This window comes from Sinocyclocheilus grahami, unplaced genomic scaffold (assembly GCF_001515645.1).
Source record: "Sinocyclocheilus grahami isolate Dianchi unplaced genomic scaffold, SAMN03320097.WGS_v1.1 scaffold46.1, whole genome shotgun sequence".
Taxonomy (NCBI): Eukaryota; Metazoa; Chordata; class Actinopteri; order Cypriniformes; family Cyprinidae; genus Sinocyclocheilus; species Sinocyclocheilus grahami.
The window spans coordinates 2,151,704-2,166,481 of record NW_015505225.1 but is presented as its reverse complement, the minus strand read 5'-3'; the positions used below and the strand labels follow the sequence as shown (position 1 = coordinate 2,166,481).

General features: G+C 37.9%; 3 protein-coding genes across 3 annotated transcripts; 1 reads left to right on the top strand and 2 right to left on the bottom strand.

The window, feature by feature from the left end:
• Nucleotides 1-2,426: 2,426 nt before the first annotated feature.
• LOC107582608 (uncharacterized) lies at nucleotides 2,427-6,114 on the bottom strand. Its single transcript, XM_016268519.1, has 4 exons — nucleotides 5,481-6,114; nucleotides 5,248-5,380; nucleotides 4,509-4,643; nucleotides 2,427-4,391 (listed from the first exon to the last, which is right to left on the bottom strand). Exons 1-4 carry the CDS (start codon nucleotides 6,010-6,012, stop codon nucleotides 2,927-2,929), a joined length of 2,265 nt encoding a protein of 754 aa, XP_016124005.1. The 5' UTR covers nucleotides 6,013-6,114; the 3' UTR covers nucleotides 2,427-2,926.
• Nucleotides 6,115-9,726: 3,612 nt separating this feature from the next.
• On the top strand, nucleotides 9,727-10,569 carry LOC107582649 (adenine phosphoribosyltransferase-like; the record flags this gene model as incomplete). Its single annotated transcript, XM_016268562.1, has 2 exons — nucleotides 9,727-9,826; nucleotides 10,159-10,569. Coding segments are annotated over 2 exons (243 nt in total), but the record flags the coding sequence as incomplete, so codon positions are not given.
• Nucleotides 10,570-10,723: 154 nt separating this feature from the next.
• LOC107582648 (ras-related protein Rab-34-like) lies at nucleotides 10,724-13,141 on the bottom strand. The gene is made up of 5 exons (XM_016268561.1): nucleotides 13,038-13,141; nucleotides 12,866-12,947; nucleotides 12,646-12,736; nucleotides 12,378-12,485; nucleotides 10,724-11,387 (listed from the first exon to the last, which is right to left on the bottom strand). The coding sequence occupies exons 1-5, from the start codon at nucleotides 13,139-13,141 to the stop codon at nucleotides 11,320-11,322; spliced, it is 453 nt and encodes a 150-aa protein (XP_016124047.1). The 3' UTR covers nucleotides 10,724-11,319.
• Nucleotides 13,142-14,778: the final 1,637 nt, after the last annotated feature.

The following is a 14,778-nucleotide window of genomic DNA, read 5'->3' as shown; positions in this document are numbered from 1 at the left end:
ATTTTTGAATTGCCAGTATATCCATGCAGTTTTCACTTTTGATAAACTGTATTTTTATTCCTAAAGTTTGGGTGTGAGGAAATTACCAAATAGCTCTTCTGGTTTTTCTGGTTCTCTCTGAAACCAAGGATGATATCTATTGAAAATTGAAAAGCAAACTACTGCCAGCGTTGCCATGCCAAGAGTGGAAACCGATACCTTAATAAATGATTTTGTCAAACATGGTTGAGGTTAGTAAAAGAGTCTTGACACCTTGTTTTCCTCCAAAAACATAGTATAGTATTGAAAGGTATTACAAAACAAGTGTTACTTTTGTGTATTTAGTGTACAGGTGCATCTCAATAAATTAGAATGTCGTGGAAAAGTTCATTTATTTCAGTAATTCAACTCAAATTGTGAAACTCGTGCATTAAATAAATTCAATGCACACAGACTGAAGTAGTTTAAGTCTTTGGTTCTTTTAATTGTGATGGTTTTGGCTCACATTTAACAAAAACCCACCAATTCACTATCTCAACAAATTAAAATATGGTGACATGCCAATCAGCTAATCAACTCAAAACACCTGCAAAGGTTTCCTGATCCTTCAAAATGGTCTCTCAGTTTGGTTCACTAGGCTACACAATCATAGGGAAGACTGCTGATCTGATGGGTGGAGAAGATCATAGCCCAAGTTGCTTGAAGTCCAGTGTTTCTACAGTCAAGTTTCTACAGTCTGTGATGATTTGGGGTGCAATGCCATCTGCTGGTGTTGGTCCACTGTGTTTTTTGAAAACCAACATCACTGCACCCATTTACAAATAAATTTTGGAGCACTTCATGCTTCCTTCTGCTGACCAGCTTTTTGAAGATGCTGATTTCATTTTCCAGCAGGATTTGGCACCTGCCCACCCTGCCAAAAGCACCAAAAGTTGGTTAAATGACCATGGTGTTGGTGTGCTTGACTGGCCAGCAAACTCACCAGACCTGAACTTGTCAAAAGAAAAATGAGAAACAAGAGATAAAAAAATGCAGATGAGCTGAAGGCTACTGTCAAAGAAACCTGGGCTTCCATACCACCTCAGCAGTGCCACAAACTGATCACCTCCATGCCACGCCGAATTGAGGCAGTAATTAAAGCAAAAGGAGCCGCTACCAAGTATTGAGTACATGTACAGTAAATGAACATACTTTCCAGAAGGCCAACAATTCACTAAAAATGATTTTTTTTATTGGTCTTATGAAGTATTCTAATTTGTTGAGATCGTGAATTGGTGGGTTTTTGTTAAATGTGAGCCAAAATCATCACAATTAAAAGAACCAAAGACTTAAACTACTTCAGTCTGTGTGCATTGAATTTATTTAATACACGAGTTTCACAATTTGAGTTGAATTACTGAAATAAATGAACTTTTCCATGACATTCTAATTTATTGAGATGCACCTGTAAATGACAATCATTCAACTGAATTCTGCTCATGGCCCGATGTTTCCTCCTCATGCATGATTGGCATCTCAAGGAAAAATGCCTAGCAACCAGAAATGTTCAGCCCCGAGTATAAAACGAGGGAAGCATTGTTTTGCCATTAAAATACTCTGCTTAAAAATGTAAAGCTCATAAACATTACCTTGCTTTAAACCAAACATAGTCAGATTAGTTATTTAGCCACTTTTCATACTTTTTACCCGCTTGACTTTCATTGGAGTTCCTCTGTGGTCTTAGATGACCCGTCACGTCTTGTCTCAGCATGCGGACAGAACGTGCAGTTACTCAGCAAAAGTCTCTTGTTCTCATGGGAACACGGTCCCGCCCTCTTAACCCCATTTCCATGACCGTAACAGCACGAAACGCTGCGGAATCAATCGTGAATTGTCTTTTATGCTTTGTAAGTGATACTATTGTACTGTTTTTGGAATGTATATTATTTCATAACGTCTACGCCCTCTGAATGCTGGATTATTATTCCATGTCTGGGAACCAGGGAGCTGGTATAAGACTCCACATTGTTTTCACACACTCGTTCTGAAACTGCTGAGTACAGCGGGGTCACGGAGGAGGAAGTTGGTGTGATGCAAAATGGTGTGATGTTCGGCTCAGGCCATAATATGAATACATTTGGGTGGTCCCTCATTTGAATAAAGGAAATCCCACATTGGGCTCCCTTGAGTAGTGTATATATTCCAAGAGAACATGTTTTAAAACCCTGTCGAAACATATATATTTTCAGTGGCCCCAACTTTTATAGTTCAAGTCCTGATTAGGAGGTCAGATCCCCCGAACCCCATAATTCACACATTGATTAATGATGCATGTCCAAACCTCTACATTAAGTAATTCCTACTTCATATGCATTATTGTAACACTGTGGCTTGAATCAGAACTTCAGACTGCGATTCTGCAAACTAAGGCCTTGCTTTCTAACAAGAGCATGTGAGGGTCAGCTGACAGGAGATTTGAGTCCAGTGTTACAATACTCATTTAATGTCGGAGGGAGGGAGAGGTAAAGCAGATTATCCTTTGAGAAGAATGTGACCCTTTCTGCTTAAATCCACTGGCAAAGTCTGTGCAAGAACAAAGACTATCATAAATGGACTCAGTGCACTGCAGATAGGGTTTTTTTATACAGAAGGGCAAATGCTGTAAATAATCAGGTTACCTGGAGGAACACTTAACTTTTTGTTTATTAAGAACAAAACCCATACTGTGAAGAAGAGGAATGTTTTCTCAAACCATGCTATGGAAGGACCACCAGTGCTCTTATTTACTTTATTCAGCAATCATGTCGAGAAACACATGCTTCATAAAATTGATCTGATCTGTCAGTCTACCATCAACGGAGCTATAAAAACAGAGTAGGTAAAAACATGCTGCTTATTAAAACAATATCATATGGCAGCCTAGAAGGTAAAAAACCATTTGGTCGCACCATGCGGAGCTTCTTGAGTTTCATTCTCTCTTAACTTTTCCACGCTTTTCTCGATTTCCTCGCTCCCTGCTTCTCTTCATTTTCGTGTTCCTAGGTCTGCGGGTTGCTGTGGATGGAGTGTTAGTCTGTAGGGGAGGAAACATTGGTGCTGTGTTCATCTCAAGATCCTTCAACTGAAACTCGGTGTCCTTTTCGATCAGAGTCGGGAGGGGTGTCATGTCTGCAACGTCAGGCAAAACGGCTTCATAGCAGATTTTGATTACACGCCTTCCTTTGTTCTTTCTACCATTGGTGTCCTTCAAACTTTCTGTTGGGTTTTCAAGTCGGTCCAATCCCAGTCGCTCTAGTACATCGGTTGGCCCGACAGTTGGAGAACCTGTGAACAATAGTGGATCCTGAGAGCTGATATCACGAGGAGGTTCTTCTGTAGAGGAAGCAATGATTTTCCTCATTCTCTTTCTTCCTTCTCTCTGCCTCGAACTTGGCTTTTTGGTTCTAACAATGGGTGTTTTTTGTGTAGTAGTGACTACAGGTGCCTTTTCTTCCATGTGCATTGTACTTTGCATCACCTCGTTTCTTACAGCGGCAGCTGGACTCTCAGGTTTTGACGTTACGAGGCTGACAGCTTCAGACGGACTAGTCGAGAGAGCTTCTTCCTTGGCTTCTGTGGAAGGGTTGTTTTTTCTTTGCTTTTTCTTTCCGGCTCTTTGTCTCAGCTTAGCTCTGGTCTTATCACGGACAGCTGGGGTAATGTGAGCTGTAGGCGAGGTGGAGACTAACTCTGTGTCGTTTGCTTGTCTGTGCTGTAGAATCTCTGGTTCTTTATCTGTCTTCATTGAGGGGGTAATAGTAACAACATCCTGATTATCATTCACTGTCCTCTGAGGATCATCTCTCATCATCTTATTAGAATTTCCTTCGGAGTCTAGCTCGCTGTTCATGAAATTGTTTTCTTTTATTCTAAACCGATTCATCTTCGCTGCTTCCTCCGCAAAGTTGTTCTTACCCATGACCTCCTCTGTCTGACTGGTCGACGGCGCTCCGGTCGTTCCTTCATCGACCTTTAATACGGCGCCAAGTTTTTTATTCTTCTTCATGCCTTTACCCTTTCCTCTTTTCTTCTTGTTCTCTTTTTTCTTCTTGCTGGAATTTTTCTTCCTCTTCTTCTCTGACGTCTGAGTTTCTCCTTTACCTGCGTCTGCCGACGAGCTTTGAGAGGTGGAGACTGTGGCGAGCACTTTAATGAAATCCTCTGCAGCCGTCACCACGTTTGTGAGCGAGGGCTCTTCAGGGGCGGCGGTCTTTGATTCAGAGAATGATGACTGCGTTGTGCTTTCAGAGGTTGTTGCGTTCTGCTTTTCTTCGTCTGATTGTTTCTTCTTAGGAGGAGCGATAGTCAATACATCAATGACATCAATGCCTCCAAAGTCATAATGGATTGATTCTTTAATCACTGCGACAGGAACTCGGTCATACTTTTTACACCTTTATGATGGAGAGAAGAGAAAAAACTGCATTAATTTGGCTATTAATTTGACTACTGTAGACTGTACGCCAGAGTATAAGGAAGGAATTCGATATAGAATTACATAGAATACTTACACCCCATACCAGTGACGCTCAACACACTGCTCTTCAAATGAAAACTCAAAGCAAGGAACTTCGATCACATTAAAGAAGGCTTGTCCAACCACTCGGGATGAAGTGTCATTGACAAGTCTCAGGCATTCCTTTAAGCTGTAAGATGCAGATGTAAACGTATACATGTTCATTAGCTTAAATAGATTTGGAGATGATTTCAAAATGTCTATTTTTTTCAGCATTTACATTTGATTGCAGGTCTAACATCGGTTTTAAAAAAAAACTTTTGAAAACATACACTGCAAACATGTGTAACCTGCTGCAAACATTAACTTGATTTTTCTGCCTGATCTAAGCCTTAAATTGAGTTATCCTTATGATGGTTCTATGAAAAATAATTTTCAGTAAACATTCATTGGTGTTGATTGTTGTAACATCTCCAAATTAAGCGCATGTTAATGTTTTGCAGGTAGCTGACAAATAGCAAGAAAATTTGTAGGTTGAAATTTAATTTTGTGCATAATTGTCAGATTTTCCCCATCATTTTAGACACATTTTAGTCATTCAAATGAATAGAATAAAAACACTAAAATTCTCATTATAAGTGTCTCACAATTGATATAAAGTTGTAAAAACGGCATATAGACAACAGTAGGATTTTAAAGTGTTTAAAGTAGTTTTAAATGAAGTATTGCATGTCATGCTACTGGAAGCTGCTGTCATCTATCATACTTTCATATCTGGACCACATCAGACTTACGCATTGTCGCAGTCGCAGTGGCTAAGGGAGTGCCATTTAAAGTTGGTGTATCCATAATTGGAGGAGAACGCATGGATGACATATGGGCAGTGATCGTGAACGCGGCAACATTGGTCGGTCTCTTCGAATTCGCCTGAGGGGGGAATCACATGCACAAAATGCCTTAACACCTGCTACAGTATGAAAATGAAAAATAATAGGCCACTCAAGCCGGTGAATTAAAGTCAACTCACCTAACTGATCATAATGGTCTGCGATGTTTCCGGCACCACACCAAAGTGTCCCGGGATACGTGAAGCCTCGCTTGGTTCGCGTCTTTTTATTGTTCGCTGCATCAGAGTTCGGCTCTTTTGCTTGTTTTGTTGTCGTGGTCACATTCCTGTCGCCTCTTGATTTCAGCTTGTTACAGTTCGCCTTCGCTTCGGACACCCCGGTCAAACTCACCTTCAAATCGGAGCTCATTTGGTTTCTTAGCCCAAGTCTGCAGACGTGCATGAAGGATTTAACTTGCATTTCGTTTTGGAGCACAGAGCAGTCGACCAGGCGGCCCTCAGAGTCATGCACAGAGCGAACCTCTTCAGCCCCATCGGTGACCTGATGGAGGTGATACTCTCCCACAACCGAACTTTTGGCGCAAAGAGTGTTGTTGAGCATGTAAAAGAGCTCTTTGCTCTCTTTTTCTGCCTCTGAAGCTTGGCTTAAGAATTCGCCTTTAACAAAGTTCCTGTCTAAATAAGACAGAAACACGAAAAACACAGACCACATCGCGGCGGGCGGCACTTTCAGCACCACAGAGTCTCAGACAGCACCGCAGCCTCTCCTGTCCAACGAGTACCGGCTTCTTTCACCGGCTGCTGTGGGTATTAATATATTGCTGGTCAATAATGGGAGGGGTCTGTCATTTAATTAACCCTTTCCTCCTCCAATGAACTTGAATACCCTAATGTGCATCTGTTGCCTCCTCCTGGCGTCCCTGTGGCAAGCGAACAATGTGCAATGATTTCCGATGGATTCTCATTTCCAGTGGACCTCATGTATTTGCAAAAGGCAAATTCGCATTTCTCTGATTTGCGAGAGGGAAATGTTGCAAGGCAACGTATTCTTGTTTTATTTCTTTTTAAAAGTAAACCAATGCTTTGTCGAAACCACATTTTGCATTATAGTTATTTTTAGTTTTTATTACATTTTAGCACAATAGAAAGGCATGGCATTAAAGCATAAGACAGATTTGAGCTACAAGTAGACTATTTAAGGCAAATTTAGGTAGGCCTATATGAATTCTACAAAGACGTTCCAAACAAAAGATTGGAGATAGCCTAGGCTATTCTTTTTTTAGATAAAAGTAAAATACTTTGTTTTCAAACAACGTTTAATTAACCACAAAAAAAAATTAGCCTACAAGTAATTCCCAAATAAGAGGCAACGTCGCAATAATTCGCTGTTTGAGAGCTTTGCGTCAGAATTAGTCATTATTTATCAATTTGTTATTTATTTACACACAAATATATCTCAAACGTTTGCATTTTGTTTAAAACCTATTTGAGTTAAACTGACTGCGCTAGGGGCGTTGAATCAGAACATATAAATACTTACAGAATATATATTTAAATAAATAAATGACTTTCGACCCCTGAAAGTCATTGGCTACCTCAAAACAATCTAAACTTTACATCATGTCTACAAATACAATAGGACTATAGCATATTTTTCTTAACTATTTTCAATGTAGGTTCTTTTAATCAAGCCGTGTTTGTTGTGTGCAAGCGCACCAGGAATTTGTAATCCTACATAATGAATGTAGGGTGTAATGGATAGGCCTATGTGTGTTTTGACCGCAAGTAACCCCATCTCTCCCCACACCTCGAGATTTACTTGTGGTGACGCAGCAAGGAGGAGGTTCCTTTGGCGCTTTCCATAGTAACAAGAGATGGGGTGATTCTTCCGACCCAACGAGATTGGGCATTCTAATTTCACAAAAGGAATGGGTAGTGACCTAATTTGGAACAGTGGGCTTTTTCAATGCAGACCAATGAGGATCTCCATGCAGTTACTGAACATCAGTGTCTTTTCCTATGGTTACATGGGTCTTAACTTTGGGACTTTAGCAGACGCAGGCGCCAGTAAAATGAAAAAGAGTCATTTGAGAAGAGAACGCACGTTTGTCCTTGTCCATATGTAAATAAATTTGCAATTGTTCCTGGCTATTGCTTTCAAGCAATTAAATATGTAGCTTTCCATTGCTGTATTTCTAAATTTCACATGATTAAAATGGTCCATCCCAGATTAAATTTTTATTTATGAACTATTTAACAATTGGCTGAAAAGGGTACAAACAACGAACTTACAAAATAACCAAATAAATCAGGAATTGAGTATGTGCAAGTCCAAAAGCGAAATATTTATGGTCGGCTTTCAAAGAGCCCCCACTGAGTCCAACAGTGGGCTTTGGCAAAGAAATCGGATTGGTGGGGGAGGAAACAAATGATGTAAAATCACCAGAGGCAACATGCGACACTGTTGGAAAATCAATCCGATGTAGTATTAATTTAATAGGCTACTCATTAAAAACTTTTGCCAGGATATTAATCACTGCGTGATCCACATACTTGACGAACTGTTACTTCATTCTTCACAGCACACTGTAATTTAGAAACACTGCCCTTTCTTTAAAATGTTTCTAATCTACAATAGCACATCAGTTCTTGGAACATAAATCTGAAATACTACAGCCTGAGGTATGAAAACATAAAACGTTGAATGACTACTCATATCTGATGTACAGAGGAATCCATTGTCCTAAATTTCACATGATTTTCGGATATGAGTCAAAAAGGAACCCCATTTCTGTATTATACTACTAAACAATGAAATCAGTTAGCAGCTCAATCAAGAGGTCACTATGAGAAATCTCTGCAGAAAATAAAACGTAGGCTAAAAGACCAAAAGATGCAATAATAAAATGGTCCATAGCATCATAATTTCGATCTCTTGTGGATGGATGCATAGGCGAGTCCTGCATAATGAGGCGCAATTCAGTGGAAACGGGCTCATGGCTTGCACATAAAGACGCTTATTATAGTCGTCTGCTTAGGCTTTTTTTTTGTATCGGGTTCCCTATATATTTTCCATGGTATAGTTACTGCCGTTCATTCAGTAATTATAAAATATCTATTCATATGCTTCCATCTTAAAGGTTTGTAGAAGCTTTCTTAACCTTATTTGTATTGACGACCGTATATTGTTATAGGCAATAACCATTTTCAATGTTTGAAAAAATGCAATTCAATTATAACAAGACTTTCTTTTGGTTTGTGTGTGTGTGTTACCTACAATTCCCTATACATTATGTGGACCAAATGTCCCCATGCACAAGTATGGTAAAACCAGTCAATTTTGACATAATGGGAACCTTTTTTGTCCCATTATGGAACAACTTATAAATCATATAGAACGAAGTGTTTATCAAATCTAGCAGAAAGTTTTCTGTGATGTGTAGGGTTAGGGTAAGGGGATATAAAATACAATTTAAAAACCATTACGTCTATGGAATGTCCCCCAAAATAAAGGAAACACATTACAGTAGGCCTACACTCCTTTACAGTATATAGACTAATTTTGTAATTAGCTCACTGTGATTATTTGCAAGCCACTTATCCCACACAAATGGACAGTAGGCTACTTATCTTCACTGCTACAAATTTCATGACTGACTTCAGGTCTTTGCTCTGAAAGAAAAAAAAGACTGTTAGATGAATTTTTTGTTAAGAATCAGGATGAATCTTAAACCTGCACACAATACGTAGTATAGGCAATCCTCACTCTTTCTGAATCTCTCATATTTCTACTTGTCTCCTGTGCTTGATCACTGCGTAAAAAACGGAGTGGCAGCTGTCAGCGTCACTTCAGCGCCTCGGCGGATATCGCGGAGGGATATTATTTCTTCTTCATGTGGAACTCCGGTTCGGGACACGCCACGATAGTGCGGATAGATATCATGTAGCTCCGGTTAGTCCTAGGAGTCAGTCACACTGTAGCGCAACGTAACGTTACTGAGCATTTATTAAAACATATCTTGACCCGAAATTATGGGTCCTTTCTTTCTGTCTGTCGGCAGTAATTAAAGCAAAAGGAGCCCCTACCAAGTATTGAGTACATGTACAGTAAATGAACATACTTTCCAGAAGGCCAACAATTCACTAAAAATGTTTTTTTTTATTGGTCTTATGAAGTATTCTAATTTGTTGAGATCGTGAATTGGTGGGTTTTTGTTAAATGTGAGCCAAAATCATCACAATTAAAAGAACCAAAGACTTAAACTACTTCAGTCTGTTTGCATGAATTTATTTAATACACAAGTTTTACAATTTGAGTTGAATTACTGAAATAAATGAACTTTTCCATGACATTCTAATTTATTGAGATGCACCTGTACTACTTAGTAACACAAAATGGGAAATTATAGGTATGTTATGATGTACTTCAGGTCTGCGGGTTCTTATAGTAGACCAGTGGATTGAGACTGGAGGAACTATGAGAGCAGCTATCAAACTGGTGGAGAATCAAGGAGCTACTGTTGTAGGTAAGCATAAAACAGCTAATATAATAAAAGCAAAGAAATGTTTTGAGAGATTTTGAACTTGTCCACTGCCCCTCTCCACCCAAAACCTTTATATCTTTCTTTGATGTTGATTCTGCCTTTTGGGGAACTATTAAAATAAATAATGTAACTGAAGTATGACTGGTGAGAGTTTATTGACATTCTTGTTATATTTGTTGCTGCAAGATACAAAACAAGGGTTTTGGACAGCTTCTTTCTGTGAGAGGGTGTAATAGCTCTTGTTCACTTATTACTTATCAGTAGACTTGATTAAGATGGTAAACTTAGTGCTATTATTTCTCTATTCTTTGTAGGCATTGCCGCTGTGGCCATTGAAAACAGTGAGGGAGGAACGTGGCTAAAGGAAAACTATAAATATTCCCACTGCATTCCAAATGAGCTGCAATCTCAGATAGACAGTCAATACCTGGAGTCTTTTAAGAACTTTAGTGGTTAAATATCAAGAAATCAGGGAAAAAAATATTCATGTGAAATTTGTGGAGGTATGAATCTTGCGAGGACTTAACTCTCTATGCTTGAATGAATTTTATGCAGTACATTTGTCATGTTTTATGCATTTGTCATATTGGTCATAAATACGTCTGTTGTTGTTGTTACACTAAAATACCTTTAGAGGTCACTATCAGGTTGTAGCTCAGATTTCTAACTTATTACTAACTTGAAAATGCTCAAATAATCAATAATGCTGAATTTCATGTAAATGAAAGATTTAATCAAAATATGAACAGTATTAAAATCAGTATTTAATCAAAATAATAGTATTACTGTGATATATGAACACATTTGGGAAAAATAGCTATTTTATTTATCGTGAGGTGTTTTAAAATAATTAAATAAATGGCTCATTTAAGGAAAAACATTTTATTTAGAATAAAAATGTCAATCACAGAAAACCAAGTATATAAGCCCTAATACTTTTAAAATCTTTACAGCAAGAATTTGAACCTATATATAAAACAAATCTATATAACTTCAAGGAAAATGACCCTTTTAATAAACAGGACTTTTGATATAGAAAAATATATTTATCACTGTTTATTGCTTTTTGTGCAACTCATGCATGATCCTCCTGTGTACCTTTTAAAATCACTACTGAATGTAAGCTTAGCATAATGTGAAATAAAATGTATTTTTAATTAACACAATGTAATAATCACTGATAAGGATTGTGCATAGAACTCATGGGAAAACAGAATACAGCTTTACCACAAAAATGCAAACCTCAAGTTTTCCAACAAAGGAATGTTTTCTTTCATCCAGCAGATATTCAGTTACACCCTATGAATAACAAACCACACTGCTCTCTGTACAGTCACATAGTTGGAATTGTGTCCATCCTACTTTTCTTATCTAGTACATTCTCCCTATGTACGTGCATGTACATTTGTGTGTATGTTTTGCTTTGGTACCATTATATGTTGGTGCAAATGATTGCATTTTTACATGGCCGGTCTTTAATGACAACAGTTGGTCTGTTTCTTCTTGGAAGTCGCATACAGGTTATTTGAGTTGCTGTTGATTTCTGTGTGGAGAAAAAAGGTTTAATTTAAATTCAAAGAAAACATGATCATATATATATATATATATATATATATATATATATATATACTGTTGATCAGTGCATCTTATTCTACAGAAAATCACTGCTTCAGGACCTTTTATATGTAATAACTTCTAACTCTGAAATGACTTTTCTCTATTAATGAATTCAGGTCACTCAGGCAGGGGAAATAATAATATAATTATCTTCTTTTCATGATGCAATAAAATTCCAGTGGATTAAATAATGTTGTTGAAGGAATAGTTCACTCAAAAATGAAATCTGGCTGAAAATATATTCACCCTTAGGCATCCAAGAAATTTAGCATTACATTAGTTACTCACCGATGGATCCTCTGCAGTGAATGGGTGCCGTCAGAATGAGAGTCCAAACAGCTGATAAAAACATCACAATAATCCTCAAGTAACCCACACCACACTAGTTTACTAATTAATGTCTTGTGAAGTGAGAAGCTGTGTGTTCGTAAGAAACAAATCCATCATTAAGACATTTTTAGCTTTTGACTAAAATACTAATCCTCTATCTATAAGTCCTCCATCCGTAATATGGCTTTCTCCAGCAAAAAAAAAAGTTAAGAAATATGCACAGAACAAGCACCGTTTACATGAAAAACAGTCTAAAAGTGGTGACGTGGGAGGACAACAGGGGATGAACATTTTCACTAGAGGGCGCATTGTTGTAGATTATGGATTGACATTTTGGTTTCAAGTTATAATGCCTTAATGATGGATTTGTTTCTTATAGACACACAGCTTTCCATTTGCAAGACATTAATTGATGGACTGGAGTCATTCTGTTTATATGTGATGTTTTTATCAGCTGTTTGGACTCTCATTCTGACGGCACCCATTCACTGCAGAGGATCCATTGGTGAGCAAGTGATGTAATGCTACATTTCTCCAAATCTGTCCCCAAAACATTACATTTTTGGGTGATCTATAATGTACTTACGAACAACTTCCCCAATACGTCTGGATCCACTTTTCTCCAGTTCTGCCAGTACATTGGTCTCAAATGTTAAAGATGCCACTCTGAAGAAAAACTCTCTCACATTCTCCCCTACAGTGACAAAAAGAGTCCTTAAACAACATAAACAGTAGCAACTTCTATCTAGGGTTTACAAAATACTTTATGTGACTTTGTAATACATTACACAAAATTGCTACACATCCCATTAACATATAAGACACTATAGCAATCTCTCTAGTCAGCAACTCACCAGTCAAGGCGGACAAAGCCCAGTACTCTGCTTTCATCTGATCTGCCAGTTTAATGGCATCCTGCTCAATTAGTGTATACTGTGCTGGAGACTGGAGGAAAGACATATTGGTAGGACATATATATTTATGCATATGGAAGGAGATTGTACTGGTTTATGCATGGCCATGATTGTAAGTATAATTCAATATCAATTAAAAATAATAAAAATGGTCACTCACACTCAGATCTTTCTTTGTGCCAACCAAGAAGAGTAATACACTGGTAGGATCATTCTCTTTCATTGCGTCCTCCAGCCATTGCCTTTAGAAGAGGACGATACATTTCAATGTGTGAAGCATGCTGTGTATTTGTTAACCCAGAGGGCAGAATTATAGTGATGGTGTCATTTACCTTGTATGCTCCAGCGAAGCAACATCAGTCAAATCAAACACAATGATTACGGCTGTAAAACAGGAATGGGAAAAGAATATGAATAACAAAGAAAAACCCCTCATTTGTGGCTAAACCTTTTTGTGATGCCTCTTTTTATCTACTTTTGGTGCAATGTGTGCGTCTTATACACGTGCAAGATTACATTAACGCTATAAGTATTAAGTATAGTAACATTTCAAAAGCACATTTTAAGAACAAACGACCGTCCATCCTTTCTAGTCGATCTCAGTCCGTGCTTCGTTACACTGTAACTCTGTTGCTACAAACAAACGTGTGCTTCTTACCTAAAGACGTTGTTTCTGTAAATGTGAAGCGCTAGTTGCCTGAGACAAAGACGTTTGAAACGCCTTTAAGGAAAGGAGAATATAAAGGAAAAGCAAAAAAAGGTGGGGGTATGAGGCGCTTTCAGCATTCATCCATCGCGTACAGTTTCCAAGTTTCTGAAGAAAACGGCAGGATGTACAACGACCGACGGAAGCGCTGTGAACTGCATACAGATGATGGATTCGTCTCCAGTCCAATCCCCCCGACTCTCTCCCGACCAAAACCAGGAAAGAGGGATAGTAAACGCCCCCTACAGCCCCCAGCGTTTTGACCGTTCACAGCAGATATAATACGGTTGTTACAGCACTTATCTTTTAATACTGTGGTATTACTAATGTTATGACCGGGTTGTTGGTAGGCCTAAAGCTCGCAAACGCTGCAGGTTAGCAAGAATATACATTTTTATGTCATGAACAGTGTTGGGGAAAGTTACTTTTAAAAGTACTGCATTACTATTGCGTTACTCCGTAAAAAAGTAACTATTTACGGTACTTAGTTACTTTTTATGGAACGTCATGCGGTACGTTACTTTTGCGTTACTTTTTAAATATGAGTAGGGCTTGATTGTTTTTAATATAAGAAGTTCTATTTATAGCAAATGTAAAAGCCCTTTCACACCAAAAAGTGTAATGAGTAAACCTCATGCTGAAAGGAAAAGTAAATTCACGTCTGTACAGTAGAACGCAGGAGAAGGAACACTCTTCAGCAATAAAAAAACAATGAAGCAAAATTGTTAGTTTCTCTAAAGTCATTTTTGCTTATTAGTATGGTTGAACTGGATCATCAAAGGTCATCAGCAAAGACATTGGTTAATAAAATGGAATTAGATACATTTGTGTTATTTAACATATTTAATTATTGCAGGTTTGCGTCATATTCTGAATTTCCCTGTTTTAATTCATTTCGATGAATACTAAATCAGTTTTTTGTGAGTGGGATGAATTAATGCACATTCACATTTAGTCTAGAACTACAGTAACATGTTCACACAGCGCACACAACGCCTCTGTACTTCTGATTTCTCCCAATATGGGGGCAGGAGAGCTGTCAGTCAATAAATGGGAAAACAAAGTAACTGGGGTTACTTTTTTGAAACAGTAACTCAGATATTTTCTTGTAAATTAAAAAAGTAATGCATTACTTTACAAGTTACTTGAAAAAAGTAATCTGATTACGTAACTCGCGTTACTTGTAATGAGTTACCCCCAGCACTGGTCATGAATATATATATAGCATATTGTGTTTCAAAATGAGTTTAGAAAAAGTGTGCTCAATATGGGCTGCGTAAATGTATTATTATTATTAAATAATAATTATTATATTGTTACATAAATATAAAAAATTATTAATACTATTATTCCGAAAGGATGCACGT

What these genes read in the sequence shown, in the direction of transcription:
- LOC107582608 (XM_016268519.1), bottom strand. Translation starts at nt 6,012, where the DNA reads ATGTGGTCTGTGTTTTTCGTGTTTCTGTCTTATTTAGACAGGAACTTT. An exon ending in CACTGCGACTGCGACAATGC is followed by an intron (nt 4,644 to 5,247) that starts GTAAGTCTGATG and finishes TGCATCTTACAG; the next exon opens with CTTAAAGGAATGCCTGAGAC. An exon ending in GAGCGTCACTGGTATGGGGT is followed by an intron (nt 4,392 to 4,508) that starts GTAAGTATTCTA and finishes TCCATCATAAAG; the next exon opens with GTGTAAAAAGTATGACCGAG.
- LOC107582648 (XM_016268561.1), bottom strand. Translation starts at nt 13,141, where the DNA reads ATGAGGGGTTTTTCTTTGTTATTCATATTCTTTTCCCATTCCTGTTTT. An exon ending in GCACAAAGAAAGATCTGAGT is followed by an intron (nt 12,737 to 12,865) that starts GTGAGTGACCAT and finishes TCTTTCCTCCAG; the next exon opens with TCTCCAGCACAGTATACACT. An exon ending in ACGTATTGGGGAAGTTGTTC is followed by an intron (nt 11,388 to 12,377) that starts GTAAGTACATTA and finishes TTCTCCACACAG; the next exon opens with AAATCAACAGCAACTCAAAT.